Source organism: Culex pipiens, chromosome 3 (assembly GCF_016801865.2).
Source record: "Culex pipiens pallens isolate TS chromosome 3, TS_CPP_V2, whole genome shotgun sequence".
In the NCBI taxonomy this organism is placed as follows: Eukaryota; Metazoa; Arthropoda; class Insecta; order Diptera; family Culicidae; genus Culex; species Culex pipiens.
In genome coordinates, this window is record NC_068939.1 from 142,967,790 (window position 1) to 142,986,359 (window position 18,570).

At 38.4% G+C, this 18,570-nt stretch overlaps 1 protein-coding gene across 1 annotated transcript; it reads left to right on the forward strand.

Annotated features, from left to right (window-relative positions):
- The first annotated feature begins 460 nt into the window (after positions 1–460).
- On the forward strand, positions 461–16,556 carry LOC120420949 (alpha-tocopherol transfer protein-like). The gene is made up of 3 exons (XM_039584084.2): positions 461–1,092; positions 7,691–8,146; positions 16,400–16,556. The coding sequence occupies exons 1-3, from the start codon at positions 663–665 to the stop codon at positions 16,444–16,446; spliced, it is 933 nt and encodes a 310-aa protein (XP_039440018.1). The 5' UTR covers positions 461–662; the 3' UTR covers positions 16,447–16,556.
- Positions 16,557–18,570: the final 2,014 nt, after the last annotated feature.

The window sequence follows — 18,570 nt, forward strand, 5'->3', positions numbered from 1 at the left end:
CTTACAAAATTAGATCCAAATTACCAAATACAAAAAAGCATTTAATCGGCCGATTTCGTAGAGAATTAGTTGCCAAAATTAGGTATATTGAGTTCCAGAGAAAAAATATCTTGGTAAGTGCGACTTAACCGCGCACACAGATGGACGATCAACAATCGATTAGCGCTTGTCTAACGCTCTCTGTGACGTCACGTCAAGCAGCACTCCCAAACCCGCCATCGATGGACGTGACTGGCATACCGCGCGAGAGGGGAGGTGCCTTCCTTGAATGAAGTCGCGTGCTAATTCGGTTCGATCTTTACCTCTTAGTTCACATACTAATTCGAATTCAATGCAAAATCGCGCTACGACTACGGCTGATCAAAACACGCAAAAGAAGACGACTCCCACCAAAACAGATCGCGGTCAGATCGTCCTATGGTCCCCTATAGTCGCAGTCGCGGTGGCCGCGGTCATGGTCGACCTTCGAAACGAGTTTGAATAAGTGGCGGCAACGGATCTTGCGTACCTACATCCGCGCGCGGCACCAGAATAGCACATTGTTATACCGCGAAACCCGTTGCAGGTCGCAGTTGTTGAGCGCACGTCGCGGACGTTAGAACGAATCCGGCGGTTCAGAGTTGCAGAGTTGTGTTGCAGGGTAGTTCCTTCCAGGTGGCGCCATGGCTTTAAAGTTCAACGAAAAGAACCATCCGTACATCGATCTTGGCGATGGCTATCGGGTGTGCTTCTACGAGGAGCGCTGTCCCCACGGGGAAGAAATGGAGTCCAAGGCGCGCAAAGCGATCAACGAAGGCACGCGCGAAGAGGTCCTGGCCGCCCATGACGAGTTCCGGAAGTTGATCGCGACGGACCAGGCGATGTGTGTTCCGATCAATGATGAGTGGTACCTTAACGTGTTCCTGCGGGCGAGTCGGTTCGATCCGCGGGAGGCCTTCGATCGGCTGCAGTCGACGTCGACGGCCAAGATCAAAAATTGGGAATATTTTGGCCAAATTAACGACATTCGGCACGTGTTCGACGAGGAGCTGGTGTGGGTGCTGCCGGAACGGGATGACGACGGGGCGGTCATTATAGTGGTCGAGTCGGGAAGTAAGTGAATGTTGTGGGTTAGTGACGGTTAATCTTGGAGGAATGTGTGTATGAATGATTCATAAGGAAACCTGTTGCTGAATTTGAAATTATGGGAACGTAGAACGGGAATTTTTCTGCAGAGATATGCTTTGTTCCCGCTGGTTTTCAAGACAATCGTGAGAATTCGAGTCAGAAAACAGTTGACCCTCTGCAGTTCAGCCTGTGTCTAAAGACGAGGAAAAATATAAAATCAACAAAAAATCATGGTATCAAATTGTCTGAGTAATTCTCCGCCAACTCTTCCAGCAGTTGCCCCGATCCTTCTTCAATTTGCGTGAAACTTTGTTCTAAAGGGTAACGAATGTCTCTCATCACGAAGCCGAGGTCCGTTTTTCGATATCTCGTGACGGAGGGGCAGTTTTCATTTTTGAACATGCGAAAAAGAGGTGCAGCCTGAAATGGTGATGAGATAGTAATTCGGTCTCAAAGAGACATTTGAAGAGATTTGATGGTGTACTCGGAATTCCGAAAAAAACGCATTTTTCATTGAAAAAAAAACACTTAAAAAGTTTTAAAAACTCTTCCATTTTCGGTCAGGCCGTTGCAAATATTTTTAAAGTTTATGTCCCTCGATTCTGGTCGGGGTCGAGGAGGTGGGGGTGGGGTGAATAAAAAAATATAAAAAATGAAATAACAAGCCATGGTCTCAACGTTTGAATGAAAAAAGTGCTTTAAAGTGCATATTACACCTGCCTAGTTGTTTTGCAATCATTAGTTTTCAAAATATCCATGTATTGAAGAGATTTTTTTATCGCCAACCGTACATTGAAATTCCACAAAAAATTAAAATATTTTTGATCGATCCCAGACATGCTAAATATGATTTTAAATGCAGGAAAATGCATTTCTAATTGTTTTCAGTTGGTCAGACTTTCCTTTAAAATTTCGTTTTTTTTAATGTTTTTGCCCCCTGATTTTTTGAACCGATTTTTCATGAGGGGGGGGGGGGCAACATAAACTTTGAAAAATATTTGCAGCGGCCTTACTCAACAATAAAAAAATGTGGAACATGAACATGGAAATTTAATATACTTTTCGAATCTACATGAATCCAGAAGGGTCATTTTTTATATTTGAAACAATTTTTTTCATTTTAAAATTTCGTGTTTTTCACTAACTTTTCCAAAAAATTGTACACAGCAAAAAATCCGATGGTAAAATCGCATGCAAAAGCATGCACATTTTTTGCAAACACAAAAAAATAGTTGCAACCGACGAGATTCAAACCCAACACTAACAGTAAGGACTGGCGCCTTAGCCCACTCGGCCATCAGACCAATGTAAAGCTGAATGGATAAACGCATATATGGGCTTGACCTTACGGTCAAGTATGTTTCCCATACTGAAGGGCTACATATTTCAGGGTGTAAAATTACATAAAATTGCATAAAATAATGCAATATTTATTTTACACCTAGGCCTTTTACACGCAGCTGGATTACTACTTTTTTAGCTGTGTAGAACAGAAAATTACACAAATTAAGATATATAAACAGTGTACTTTTGTTTGAATTCAAATATCGCTATCATTGCAGCATTGCGTTTAACACCTCATTTTATAAATAAATATTATTTGGTTTTATCTTTCTACAGCCGGCTGTCTAAGATTAAACCATTTCATTAAAAGTTTAACAACAGTTAAACGGGAAATGTCTCATCCGCAGCAACCGATGGTTTGCCTTGAGAATAAAATATAATACTTTTCAACAAACACTATGATTTTGGGTCGCATCATCATCTTCTATGATGAATCCTGACCAAACACCCTATCCTACTAACCAATTTTCAGGTTCCTGGCGCTTGTGGGGTGTAAGCACAGAGTAAATCAGCTGCCCTAGTAGCAACCTGCGCTAACTAACATTCCCGTCCCTTAAAATCGAGATCTACAAACATACATGGCGGGCGCCATTGGTGGCCAATGACTGTTACCTATTCGCAACTAATTTTGTTCTGGAAATCATGGTGTTTTATCTTTTCAGCGCATTCATACATGCTGTTGATAAGGGAAATACCACTTGATAGTCGAAGCCTATGATCAGTAGTGCTGAAAGGATATTACGGTTCTGTTCAGCAACGGAGAAGGACAACCATGGGTGGTCTCTCATGCTCATGCTCATGCTCATGTGTGCAACAGAAAATTACACAAATTAAGATATATAAACAGTGTACTTTTGTTTGAATTCAAATATTTATTTTTCAATTAGTGATGTAATTCCTTTTCAATTTTTTTTGTTTTAAATGTTTTGAAAATAAAAAAAAAAGATTGTCGAAGAATAATTCTCTATAAAACATGAGCAGATTGAAAAAAAATCAAAAACTTATTTTTCTAAATTAGTTTTTGTATTCTTGAAGACATTATCAGTTCTTTTATAAATAATAATATAACATTTATTAAACTTGAACATACACAATTAGATTTCTTTACCGAATTCAGTAGTTAGAAAATTGGTTAAGTTTAGATCGGTAAAATGAACAAAAAATTACCGATGTTTGGTAGTAAGATGAACAATAATGAACGCTTTTACCGAATTTCGATAATATTTTACCAAATTCGGTAGTTTTCAGTTTACCGAACTGTTCAGAAGTTCAAAAATCGGTAAAATTTACCGAATTCGGCTAAAAAATCTAGGTGTGTAGCTTAGCAAATCCCTTAAAAAAGATGTTTATATTTACAAAAAAAACCTCTTTTTACGCGGTGGCGTTACGCTTTTTGTTTCGTAGATTTCTCTAAAGCCAAACAATAGTTTTGCAAGCTTCAAGAAACGTTTTGTAGATCTGAACAAAACCTACAAATTGCTTTTAAAACATTGTAAAAATGTTGCGTCGTTCCAGAGAAATTAGACAAATTAGAAAAAACGTAACGCATCTCGTAGAAAGGGGTTTTACTGCATTTATTTGAGTGTTGAATTCTATCAAATAAATGCATTGAGCAAAGGTTTTAAATTCGTTATCAATTTTTCATCAGTTTTAGCTGTTGTTTTACCTAAAACAACAATATAGATCATTCCAAGCCAATTTGGTACACTTTTGGACTCGTCCTTCACCGATTTGAACCAAACTTGGACTAATCTATCGATAGTTAACAGAAATGCCATGTTTTGTGCCGATTGAACCATCCCTCTTTCTTTGGCACCGCCCTCTTTTTGACAATTTTCTAGAAAACTTTTTAGTCTTTTACTCGTAACATTACAAAGGTAATTGCCCAAAGAATGCATTAAAAATAAAATATAAACCCTCAAATGCCTTCCAATATTGTTTCTTTGCAGATTATGGTTTATAACGTGATTTTGATGAATTCTCTAATTTATTAGTTTTTTATTCGATCACCATCGTGTTCCCCACACAATTTAACTATTTTTTTTCAATTTTACAATTTGCCGAACTAACAGCCCTCAAAAAATAAAAACTCTAAATCCCCTGTACAAAAATAAGCACGTGACCTATATTTGCGCTCCAGACCTACTTTCAGGAGTTTGCAATTCAATGCACTGGTACATGGCGAGACCAGTTTTGCATTGGAAATACAATGTTTTTTTTTTATTTTTGGATGGCTGTTTTTGGTTTAGGTTTAAAATTGTGTAAGTAAAAAAGTTTTAGGGTTGATATTTTATTTGTAATGAATTCCTTGGACAATTTCCTATAAAATGCAACCAGAAGAAAGTCCAGGCCTCATAAATAAAGACAACACTATTTCAATAAACTTGATAAGCAAAATAAACCCCTTCAGGATGACTTTGAAAGGATTTTCAAATGTTTGCCAAATTTAGAGCCCAACATTTTTGGAAATTTTAAATGAGCATGAGCATGAGCATGAGAGACCACCCATGGTTGTCCTTCTCCGTTGCTGAACAGGACCATAATATCCCATCAGCACAACCGGTCACACGCTTCAACGATCAAATGATGTTTCCCTTATCAACAGCATGCATGAATGCGCTGAAAAGATAAAACATCACGATCATCAAAACTAGAGCCGGTGCGAATAGGAAACAGTCGTTGGCCACCAACGGCGCCCGCCATGTCAGTTTGTAGATCTCGAGGGAATGGGACGGGAATGTTAGTTAGCACAGGCTGCTACCAAGGGTGGGTTCTATACGATATCCACACCCCCGCGTGTGCCGGAAAACTACTTCTACTTGGGATTTTGTTAGTGGGTAAGGGTAATGGCCAGGATTCAACATAGAGGATGATGATGCGACCCAATAATCAATAAATTTTGTTTAATGGTGTGATGTATTATGCATTCTCAAGGCAATCAGTCGGAGTATGCGGGTGAGACTATTCCCGGTTATTTGGTGTTGAGTTTAGCATAAATGATTTAATCTTAGACAGCCGGCTGTGGAAAGATAAAACCAACTAAAATGCGAAAACGCGAAACCGCCCGGATCGAAATACACACACAATCGGGGGGACAACAAAGACGGAAACGGCAACGAAAATCCTGCGTGATGACCGCGACGCACACCGTTCAAATTATTTTTGGAAATTTTAAATGTGTTAAAACAAAATGCCAAAATATCAAAAAAAAAACGAAACTATTGGCACTACGCCCCCCGGGGCATGGCCTTCCTCTAACGTGGGATTTCTGCTCCAGCCAAAATATCAATAATAATTGAATCAAACAAGTCATCGCTAGAATGATACAGTTAAAATAGTGGACATTTTTTTATTGGAATGATTTTCAATATCACCCCAGTTTACGGCACTCAAAAGTTTTCATGAAAATTTTGAATTTATGGAGCAAGGATTGTTTTTTTAAGGCTCTGAGAAAAAAGTGTCAAAGTATCTTAGATATTTTGACTGTTTTGGCTGTTGACAATATTTTGAAAGTTTATGTCCATAAACCATGTCTTGTTATTTTTTTTTCTTCTTTTGCATTGTTTCAAAATGTTGGTGAATTTTGACTTGAAATTTATTTTTAAAAACGTTACTTAATCCACCTTAAGATAAGAGCAGTGCTTCTGGGGACGCGCAGTCCTGTTTTTTCGTGATAATTTTCGTCTCTTTTGTGTCGCTGTTTGTGTGCATGGGGTGATTGGTTAGTATAATTGAATAATGGCATCATAAGTGCAGTGCTTTTGGAATGTACTACGGAAGAGGTTTACATCGCAGTCGGGAGCTGGTTGGATGATCCTGGAACTGAATTTGGTGAGAGCGTTCTAATTTATATCTTATTATATTACTGCATTTTAATGTTCATAATATTTATCAACCAATGCCCACTACTTCATTCGTCGGTGAAGTATCCCATCAAACCCTCTCCCCTTCCAAATCCGGGTATCTTGGAGGTCGTCTAAGTTCTTAGGCATCTCTATAGGGTATCTATAGGGTATCATCAAATCCCTTCCCACTTCCCCCGTTGATCGTGAGGAGTCGACCAAAAGGACAAATGAGTGGTGATGTGTCATTCGGCACATTCCTGACGCATTTATTTTCCTTATCGGCGCCAACCTAGCTATTGCGAGCTTTATGCTCGGTTAGAGTACGGTCAACCAAGCTAAGCTAAGCTAAAAACGTTACTTAATCCACCTTAAGGTGGTTGGTGCCTTCCTCACATTCATGTTGTATTTTAAATTGTATTTACAAATTAATTTAAGAGGCTTTTTTTTATTTATTTTTTTCATTATAATTTTTTTAATGATTGTTTTTACCAGAACAGCAATTTTCAATTCTTTTTTTACCAACTCTCCAAAATAAAGGAGAAAAGGGGGGCTGTAATTGAATTTAAAAGTGCTGATATGATATGCCAACATTAGGTGCACGATGGAATTGCATGCTGTCCCCCTAGTCTTAGTAAACAATGTCTTATGAGTTGTATATTTCAGCAAAAAGTTCGTGTAAATCTTTTTCGAAACAAAATGATGTATTCAGCAACATAATTAATACAGACTTTTTCCAGAAGAGACGCAGACACTGCTTAAGCAATGTGGCAACCGGGCGATACGCATGCTGCGCGACTCTGGCGCGTAAGAAAAAAGACCCGGCCTTTGAGGTTATTCAAACATCACCCTTTTTTATAGCTACAAAAAAACTTTTTCATGGCATAACTTTAAAAGTACTTCACTAAACAGAATAAAATTTAATTACGTCTTAGGGGACCCCAAAAGGAACAGAATAAGGCGGATCCGGCCAAAATCGGTTCAGCCAGTTCTGAGATAATCGTGTGGAAAAAAAATCCCCACAGACATTTGTTCAGAATTTGATTCTGAGTCGATAGGTATACGTGAAGGTATATCTAGGGGGTGTATTTAAGAAGTTCATTTTCAAGTAATTTTATAGCCTTGCCTCAGTGAGGTGAGGAAGGCAAAAACAATGCAAGAAAAATGTGGATAAAGATAAAATCAAAAAAAGTTATTTTTTCAAGAACAAAAGTTGGTCAACACGAAAAAAAACTTAAAAAAATTGAAAAAAAATCGGTGGCTCAATTAGGGAAAATCAAATTATGCAAAGTTTGATTAAAAGTCAGCAAGCCAGCACATAACAAATATTGCAAAATTGTTTACATACAAAGAAAAAGCAGGCAAGTGAATAAAAACTACTCCAATTTCTCCCCCAGAAAAGTGGAACCCGGCGAAGGTGTCGCTGGTGCACCTGAACGCCGCCGTCACGTCCATCATCGGCGTGCTGATGCTGAGCGAGGACGCCCAACTGCACGGCTGCAAGCTGATCTTCGACATGGAGGGCCTCTCGATGACCCAGATCGTCCAGTTTACGCCCAAATCGACCGGCGTGATGCTGCACATGCTGGAAAAGTGCACCACGATTCGGGTTCTCGGCACACACACTGTCAACAACGGCATGATGTACAACATGTTGTTTGCGATCATGAAACCACTGCTGACGAAGGTGATGCGCGAACGGACCCTGATTCATGGCCGCAATTACGGCGACCTGGCCAAGCACATAAGCCCGCGGGTTCTGCCCAAGCGGTACGGCGGAACGTCCAAGGCACCGGCCTACGAGGGACGCCTGCTGGGCGACATGATGGTGCACTACAACGACTGGATGCAAAGTGAGTAGAGGAGAACGACCTTGACCTAGTCTTGAGTCTCGTGGCGTCCGATGAGCTTGTTTTGTTGTTTTGTCTTGTTGGGTCTGTGCTGGGGATGGGTGGTGGTTAGTGAGACAGGAAGTTGGGTTTCGGCGTAGCATGCGAACTTGATTTTGTTTTCAATGTTTAGCAGAACTTGAATAAACATTGTAAAAACATGAACATGATCATGAATTATCTTGCTGAAACTTTCAGAAGTGATTGGAAATCAACCGATTAATCCATTTAAAATAATATTCAACTGCTTGAAAGGGCAATTTGATGACATTCGATTGAAAACTTACTGAGATAGGACAATTGAGCAATACTCTCCATAATCAGCTGATTTCATGAAATTTTAATTTACGTTTGTTTTAACCCGCGAGAAGCCCAGAGCAAAAACGAGATTTTTTACGTTTTTCACCATTACTCGTAACTGGATCGACCAAATTGGATGAAATTTTAATGGTTATAAGCTAACATTCTATATAAACTAACGCAGCTTGAACCAGGTTGAAAAATTGCATGGTTGCAGAGAAATTCAATTTTAAAGACAAAAAAATAGTGGGCGTTAGAGGGTTAATTTGGATTACACTTTGTGGGGTCTTTCTTATGAACTAACAGGACATTTTGCGCCATTGCATTGGTTTGGTGCATCGATGCAAGTTTCCGTTCAAATTTGGCAACTGTCCATAATTTGTTTTGTCGAAAAATCGAAAATCTGCGTCTTGGTAAGGTGTTTTAAGCATTTTTTTGGTTTCTTCAAGACAATTAAGAAAAATAGATATTCTCTAAAAAATATACTTTATTTCTTTTTAAAGGCCTATCTTCAAGAAAAAAAACTATAAATTCATTGATACTAGGTAATTTTTGACAGTAGCATAATTATGATAATGTAAAACTTTGCGATTCTTTTTGCTTTCAAATTTTGAAAAAAATGAATTCAGTTACCAGCCTAACGATTATTTTTATACAGAGAAACCTCTTTTTACGTAGAGGCGTGGCCCTGTTTATTTCGTCAATTTCCCTTTATTAAAAAACATTTTTGCAAGCATCAAAATGTATTTTGTTGCATAATATGTACAATTTGCTTTTCAAAAATTGCAAGAATGTTGCGTTGTTTAAGAGAAACCGACAAATTAACAAAGCGTAACGCCACGCGTAAAAAGAGGTTTTTCTGTACCCAAAATAGTAGTTTATGCAACAAGTTGCAAAAAGAGGATTTTTTCAGCACGAGTCGTACATTTATCCAACGAGGTTCACCGAGTTGGATAAATACGACGAGTGCTGAAAAAATCATGTTTTGCAACGAGTTCCATACAACATTTTTTGCAATTCCAAAAAACACACACTGAGTGAAATTTTATGTCAAATTTTCATGTATTTTGTCAATAAATCGTTTAAATCAAAAAAATGTTGAAAAGTGTTACTTTTCGAAACAAGTGCTGAAAATTTCAACTTTTCAGCACCCATTTGAGTGCTGAAAAGTAGAACTTTTCAGCATTTATTTTGAAAAGTGTTGCTATTCGATTCTGTTATTTTTGGTACAGAAAAGTAGGCTATTTCATCGTTCAATAAATGACAGGAAAAGTAAGTAGTTTCACGACGGAATTGCAAAAATGTATATGGAGCGTTCTTGAATTACGTAACGCATTTAGGGGAGAGGGGGGTATCTTGATCTGTTACGAATTGCTACAAAAAATAGAGGGCGGGAGAACTGCTAAAAATGTATGTTAAGGTAACGCAAAATTTTCATATAAACAGAGTGGGTCATCCGTTACACTTTTTTATGAATGGGGGGGGGGGGGGAGGGAGGTCGAAAATCCCAAATTGTGCGTTAAGTAGACCGTAACGGTACGGTAATTTTATTGAAAAATGTATACTTTTCACAATTTTTCATTTCCTGGACGGAAATGAAAAATTGTGAAAAGTATCAGAGATCTAAAATCGGTTGAAACGCTATGAGCTATGATTTTTTTAACTAACTTAACTTTAATATAGAATTGATGTTTGGTCATACGAGGGTTAATTTCAGGTAAACATAAGTTTTTTTTATTTTCAGTAAAAGTCTATGTTAATTTCTTGAAAAAATAATCAGATAGCTGAGAATCTTTTCTATGACTTTTATTTTTTTAAATAATTAGTTTAAAAGTGTTTTGCACTGCCCCGGTTTTGATTCGTTCAGCTGCCGGGATGATGTCAGCTATCAATTAAACTTACATGAAAATTTTCACAACAATACGTATTTTCCTGTATTTTGAAAATGCAATGTTTCTTGAAAATATACTAAAAATTGTTGTTATTGCAATATGGGTATCAAATGATCGGAATTTTGTAAAAAAAATTCTGAAAATACAAAAAAAAATCACAAAACTACGTATTTTCGATTAAAAAAACTCAAAATTTTAGTTTTTTTACAATAACAATCGGGATTTTTTCATACATTTCGAAAGTTATAACACAATTTTTGAAAATACTCAAAATTTCAACAAAACTTCACTTCGTATTTCCTAAAAAATACTCAAAACTTCAAAGTTTCAAAATTTCTAACATTCGAAATGTTTGAAAAAATCTGAGTTTTTTTTTTTGAAAATACGTAGTTTATGGAGTATTTTCAAAAAATGTTGTTATTACATTCGAAATGTATGAAAAAATCCCAATCATTTGATACCAATATTGCAAAAAACTGAAATTTTGAGTATTTTTTCGAAAATACGTAGTTTTGTGAAAATTTTCAGTATTTTCAAAAATAATGTATGACATTCGAAATGTATGACAAAAACACGATCATTTGATACCCATATTGCAATAACAAATATTTTGAGGTTTTTTAAGAGTAAAAAATTGCATTTTCAAAATACAGGAAAAATACGCATTTTTGTGAAAATTTTCATGTAACTATAATTATAATGGATAGCTGCCATCATCCCGGTTCCAAAACACTAAAATTTGTTGATGTTTGCATGATTTTTCATACGATTATTACCGATGTCTCCCATATAGCCAAAATCCCATAAGCTCTGTGCTTCAATTATGCACGCCTCGGTTTTGCATCCCCCATATGAGCAATTCTCTACCAAAACCGGAAATGGATTTTATTTGTATTTTTTGATTTGGCTCAAACTTTGTGGGGGCCTTCCCTATGACCGAATAAGCTATTTTGCGTCATTGATTCATTCATACAAGTCTCCATACAATTTTGGCTGCTGTCCATACAAAAATGGTATGTAAATATTCAAACAGCTGTAACTTTTGAGTGAATTTTCTGATCAATTTGGTGTCTTGGGCAAAGTTGTAGGTATTGTTGAGGACTTTTGAAAAAAAAAAATAGGTACACGGAAAAAAATGCTTTTTTTCACTAAAACTCAATTTTCCAAAATACGTATTTTTTGATTTTCGAGATTTTTTGATATGTTTTAGAGGACAAAAATCCGCAACTTTTGAGCCATACAGAAACATGGTCAAAAAATCTGCTGCCGAGTTATGAATTTTTGAAAAAAATAGTGATTTTTTGAAAAAAAAAACGAAGTTTCATGCAAAAACAAGTTTGACATTATTTTTTTATGCAAAATTGAATTTGCAATCGAAAAGTACTTTACAGATTTTTTGATAAGGGGCTCCGTTTTCATGATATAGCCACCGAAAGTTTGATTTTAGCGAAATATTTGCAGTTTTTCAATTTTTAAAAATAGTGACCATGAGTGACCGCTTCTGAAAAGTTGAAAAGTTCAGAAAATTTGCTATAAAATTGTCTAAGAGACATTGAAGATTGGACCTCGGGTTGCTGAGATAGAGCCGCTTTAAGAAAAAGAAACACGAAAATTGAAGTTTTCCTAATCTCACCAAAACAACCCACCATTTTCTAATGACCATATCTCAGCAAATAATGGTCCGATTTTCAATGTTAATGCATGAAAAATTCGTGAAATTTTCCGATCATTTCGAAAAAAATATTTTGATTTTTTTTAATCAAGACTAGCATTTTGAATGGGCGTAATATTCAATGTTTGGCCGCAAAATAGCTTATTTGGTCATAGGGAAGGCCCCCACAAAGTTTAAGTCAAATAAAAAAATACAAAAAAAAATGGTCGAAATCGGCCGATTTCGTAGAGAGTTGCTCATATGCGATGCTAAACTTAGGCATGACTGTACCCTAAAAAAAGTGAAATTTTGATAAAGTTCACCGTTTTCAATTTATAACCATTTTTAAGGTAAGTTGTTTGAAATGAGTCGTGTGGTGTTCGTCGGGGGGATCGGTGTGTGACGTCGCGCGCGAAAATCCGCGAGAAAGTGGTGGAAGATTCTGGAATCATTGAAAAGAAGTTCGGGTCAAGGCCTTGGAAGTTGGGCCATTAGTCGTGTGGTGTTCGTCGGGGGGATCGGTGTGTGACGTCGCGCGCGAGAATCCGCGAGAAAGTGGTGGAAGATTCTGGAATCATTGAAAAGAAGTTCGGGTCAAGGCCTTGGAAGTTGGGCGAGAATCCGCGAGAAAGTGGTGGAAGATTCTGGAATCATTGAAAAGAAGTTCGGGTCAAGGCCTTGGAAGTTGGGCCATCAGTCGTGTGGTGTTCGTCGGGGGGATCGGTGTGTGACGTCGCTCGCGAGAATCCGCGAGAAAGTGGTGGAAGATTCTGGAATCATTGAAAAGAAGTTCGCGTCGAGGCCTTGGAAGTTGGGCCATTAGTCGTGTGGTGTTCGTCGGGGGGATCGGTGTGTGACGTCGCGCGCGAGAATCCGCGAGAAAGTGGTGGAAGATTCTGGAATCATTGAAAAGAAGTTCGGGTCAAGGCCTTGGAAGTTGGGCCATCAGTCGTGTGGTGTTCGTCGGGGGGATCGGTGTGTGACGTCGCGCGCGAGAATCCGCGAGAAAGTGGTGGAAGATTCTGGAACCATTGAAAAGAAGTTCGCGTCGAGGCCTTGGAAGTTGGGCCATTAGTCGTGTGGTGTTCGTCGGGGGGATCGGTGTGTGACGTCGCGCGCGAAAATCCGCGAGAAAGTGGTGGAAGATTCTGGAATCATTGAAAAGAAGTTCGGGTCAAGGCCTTGGAAGTTGGGCCATTAGTCGTGTGGTGTTCGTCGGGGGGATCGGTGTGTGACGTCGCGCGCGAGAATCCGCGAGAAAGTGGTGGAAGATTCTGGAATCATTGAAAAGAAGTTCGGGTCAAGGCCTTGGAAGTTGGGCGAGAATCCGCGAGAAAGTGGTGGAAGATTCTGGAATCATTGAAAAGAAGTTCGGGTCAAGGCCTTGGAAGTTGGGCCATCAGTCGTGTGGTGTTCGTCGGGGGGATCGGTGTGTGACGTCGCGCGCGAGAATCCGCGAGAAAGTGGTGGAAGATTCTGGAATCATTGAAAAGAAGTTCGCGTCGAGGCCTTGGAAGTTGGGCCATTAGTCGTGTGGTGTTCGTCGGGGGGATCGGTGTGTGACGTCGCGCGCGAGAATCCGCGAGAAAGTGGTGGAAGATTCTGGAATCATTGAAAAGAAGTTCGGGTCAAGGCCTTGGAAGTTGGGCCATTAGTCGTGTGGTGTTCGTCGGGGGGATCGGTGTGTGACGTCGCGCGCGAGAATCCGCGAGAAAGTGGTGGAAGATTCTGGAACCATTGAAAAGAAGTTCGCGTCGAGGCCTTGGAAGTTGGGCCATTAGTCGTGTGGTGTTCGTCGGGGGGATCGGTGTGTGACGTCGCGCGCGAGAATCCGCGAGAAAGTGGTGGAAGATTCTGGAATCATTGAAAAGAAGTTCGGGTCAAGGCCTTGGAAGTTGGGCCATTAGTCGTGTGGTGTTCGTCGGGGGGATCGGTGTGTGACGTCGCGCGCGAGAATCCGCGAGAAAGTGGTGGAGATTTCTGGATTTCATTGAAAAAGGGATTCACGTCGTCGTGTGTATATTCACTTTCATTTAGTTTTGGAAGCCCTTCCCATAGCATCGTTGCTCGGATGGCACGACGGCGGTAGAAGTGAAAAATCGCGATTGAGGAATTGATAAGTCCTTCTCATAGCGTCGTAGCTCGGAAGGCAACGATTATGTTTCCCTGATCTATTTAAAATTGCACGTCGCCGAATAAATCGATAAATACAATAACATTTAATTTTGAAAGTCCTTCCCATAGCATCGTTGCTCGGATGGCACGCCGGCGGTAGAAGTGAAAAATCGCGATTGAGGAATTGATAAGTCCTTCTCATAGCGTCGTAGCTCGGAAGGCAACGATTATGTTTCCCTGATCTATTTAAAATTGCACGTCGCCGAATAAATCGATAAATACAATAACATTTAATTTTGAAAGTCCTTCCCATAGCATCGTTGCTCGGATGGCACGCCGGCGGTAGAAGTGAAAAATCGCGATTGAGGAATTGATAAGTCCTTCTCATAGCGTCGTAGCTCGGAAGGCAACGATTATGTTTCCCTGATCTATTTAAACTTGCACGTCGCCGAATTAATCGATAAATACAATAACATTTAATTTTGAAAGTCCTTCCCATAGCATCGTTGCTCGGATGGCACGCCGGCGGTAAGATGTGAAAAGTCCTTCTTATAGCGTCGTAGCTCGGAAGGCAACGATTATGTTTCACTTTCTGGTCATATCATCTACCAAGATGAATCCTGACCTTCCCTTTCCTTCCCCTACTAACACAATTCCCCCACTTCCCGTGATGCTTGAAGGAGATGCTGTGGATTCAACGGTCTCATGCGGTGTCAACAGGTATAGAGCGACAAACTCTGTGTCTGATGAGTCTGCAACTTCAACTATCGGACTAACATTCCTACCTTTGTTGAACTGCATCTCCTTGGGGGGGCGCCGGTATTGACTTGAAGCAGAGATCTTCAGGGGTTATACAGTGAGGATGATTAGCTCCCACTAATCATCTGTTGGTTCATTGTGTAACTTCAGCTGATCCGTCAATAACGGAGTAGCAGCTCATTGGCAGTCAACCATGCTCATGCTCATGCTCATGCTTTAAGGTAAGTTGTTTGAAAATAGTCACAGTTATTTATTTAATTAATGCCCATGCCCACTTTTAACAATATTTTTGAGAAAATTCTCTCTATTTTGCATTTTTGAACTTTGTTGATACGATCCTTAGTTGCTGAGATATTGCCATGCAAAGAAAATTGAAGTTTTCTAAGTCTCACCTGAACAACCCACCATTTTCTAATGTGGATATCTCAGCAACTTATGTTCCGATTTTCAATGATAAAATATGAAACATTCGTGAAATTTTCCAATCTTTTCGAAAACAAGATTTTATTTTTTTTAAATCAAGACTTACTTTTTAAAAGGGCGTAATATTAAATTTGAAACAAAATATAGGGATTTTTTTTTCGATTGCCACTTTAATTTTATTTTTGCAAAAAGATTTTTAAATTTATTTGGGGTACGTTTTGGAAAATGATGTGTTTTTTTTTGGATCTCAAAGTTTTTGTGCTCTGGTGCCTACCATGGGAAGGTTAAAATTCTTTTAACGAAAACGTTTTGTGGAAATAATCTTAGATATCTGTTCTAGAAAGTCAAACCCCATCAAACAATCTATTGAAAAGTAGTCTCTGCACAAATGTTTAAGTAATGAACAAAAAAGAATCACAACGAATACTTCCATCTCTAGAAACATCCAACAAACGAATCGCTCAACGCCGATCCCCCAGAACCGATTACCGATTGCCACGTGCAAACGCCGATACACGTTCACCACAGTATTGACATTGGTGTGCGCCACATGAAGTCATGGTAAATAATCTGGCTTCGACGCCGCTGTTTATAACAGCAGCAGCAACAACAACAAAAACTTTATTTTTTTACCACTCTGTTATTGCAATTATTGGTAAGTACCCAGAAGCACGTCATTTACCCGAAGGTTACCCGGCAATAATCGAAGAAGGGGAAGCAGACGTAAACTTACGCAAAAAAAAGACGGTCGGCTTTTTGTGTGCACTTGAACTTTGGCGATTAGAGGGGAACACATTTCGGTAAACTGAAACTCATCCCCAAATGTATTTAACAATAAGGTGATAACGATGAATTTCATTTCCCACGTGGATCCAACTACTCTGAAAATGATGAGTCTAAAAGTTAAGCGATCATTCGATCGACACTAAAAGTTGGTCTCACCTTAGAGATCACGCCTTTGAAGATGTTAATTTTCTTGCCCAATTAGCTCATCGTGAGATGTGTTCAAGACTAACAATGTAATCGATTGATTTTGATTTTTTTAAATATAAAATTTTATCTTTTTTCTCATTTCAGGTAAACACGATCATGGATACAACAGGAAAAATGGTCAAGCCGAGTGATACAATCTTCGAATATGTTTTTATTAATATTTGTTTAGTCTTAATAATGCAATGGGTTACAAAAGTAAGTAGGAAATCGTGCATAATAAAGGTTAAGTTTTGAAAGCCAGGTGGTGCGTGTTTAATTTCCGCAAGGAAGTTCGAAAAGCCACCATTCCATTTTATTCAGCTAATTATAACATTACAAGGGCAGAACCGCCCTTGCCAAAATGGATGAGCAGTTGGATGAAGTTGAAATTGTATTTACTTTGTAGGAAAACAAAGCAAAGAGGGCAACTATCAGCAATGGCATAATAGATTTTTTTTTGTGTTAATTTGTAAGGGCAGTAAAGAAATAAAATATTTTATTCAGTTGAGTCCATGAATATTTCTGGAGTATTTCTTGCCATTTTTTCTTTTGCTTTTTGATTATTTTTGAATACCCTTGACCCAAGGTTAGACATTTAAAAAGATCTGTACTGTATATTTTTATATAAAACAAGCCTTACCCGACAAACTTCGTTCTGCCATTGTTTCGTTTGTTGACGTTTTTTGATTTTTTGCTTATTCCTGTGATCAAAATATGATTTTACGTAACTTTCTCCATACAATATGCCGATGCTCCGGAATCGGTTCCAGAGTGGCCAGCTCCGTATTGAACTGATTCGCGTTCGAACAAAACCGTCGAAATTTTTATATATATATATAGATTATAAATATAATATGAAAAAAATATGAAGCTAGTAATAACATTTGAGAAGGGTATACTGCCCATGTTCGCATAAATGTCCCATATGCAAAAACAGCAAGCTGAGAATACGCATTTGAAGTTTGTCCCATACATAAGCCTACGTGTTAAATTTTCGTGAAAAAACTGGAATTCCTCCTGATTTCTAGAACAAAGCACTGGATATTATAGGCTCTTTTGAAAGAGCACACTATTTTGAACCAAACTGCATCAATAACTCGAAATCGATGAAAATGCATATGGGACATTTATGCGATCAGGGGCAGTATAAGTGCTTTAAATATGTTTGTTTTTCGTAATTGAAAATTGCTGTACTTCGAATCCGTTGCCCCGTATCTAAAAATGGTCAAAGACTTGTTGGACATTTTACGAGCTTTCTGAAGAAATACACTGAAATAAAAATACTCGTCATATCCATGAGATTTTTCGAGTGAAAGGTTTAATAGTGCAATTTAAAGGTGAGCCCTCTATTTTTTCCTTTCAAATATTTTGTGTAAACGCTGCAAAGCCTCACAAAAATGCAGCACACCAAAATCATTCATTAAAACCATAATCTACTCCTATGCAAAATGTGTTTTTTTTTAATAGGGAATGCATGAACAAAGTGAACAAAGACCGAGCCTCGTAGCCTAGTGGTAGCGCTTCCGCCTTGTAAGCGGTAGATCGGGGTTCAAATCCCGGCTCGGACCAACACAACTAGTAAACTTTTCCCTTCTGGATTCGATTGCTTAGTAAAGAGAAGGTAACGTATCATCACAAGCTGGACCTTGTCACGACACTTTAGGGAAGGCGACCTATGGAATGTTAACATTAACCTTAACATGTTAAGAAACAGCCATCGAATCCGCTTTGTAAATGCGGCCCCGATACTCTTCATGGGTCATGGGAAAAATTTACTTATTTACTATGAACAAAGTTTATTCAAATAACAAAAAAAAATAAAATCACAATTCCCTTGATGAAAAGGTCGAGCTAACAGTCACACACACTGAATTGTTCTTCTATTGAAGCAAAGTGCATTGACCTATTGGAGGAAGTCAAAAACAATCTTTCGATTGATACACAGTAAAAAAGTTGAATTTTAGAAGATTAAAAAATGTTTAGGTTGAATTTAATCTCTATTTCGACAGTGATATTACATCAATTTCAGCAGAAAAAGTAAAATTACTCATAAAAGATGTAAATTTACACATATTCAGAAAAACCATTACAATTTTTTTTCTGACACAAAATATGTCAACATTTCCAGTTATAATATTTTAGCATGGTTTTTTTACTGTGTTACAGACCAGCATTATGATCCAAAACACCACACCAAGGTCAGCCAATGGGAATGGTCTCATAAAACCAAAAATGAAAAAAAAATCTTTCTCATGGTTCAACAGCACCACCCTGAC

Coding starts and splice junctions, on each gene's coding strand:
- LOC120420949 (XM_039584084.2), top strand. CDS start 663: ATGGCTTTAAAGTTCAACGAAAAGAACCATCCGTACATCGATCTTGGC. Junction 1,093..7,690: donor TATAGTGGTCGAGTCGGGAA/GTAAGTGAATGT, acceptor TTTCTCCCCCAG/AAAAGTGGAACCCGGCGAAG. Junction 8,147..16,399: donor CTACAACGACTGGATGCAAA/GTGAGTAGAGGA, acceptor TTCTCATTTCAG/GTAAACACGATCATGGATAC.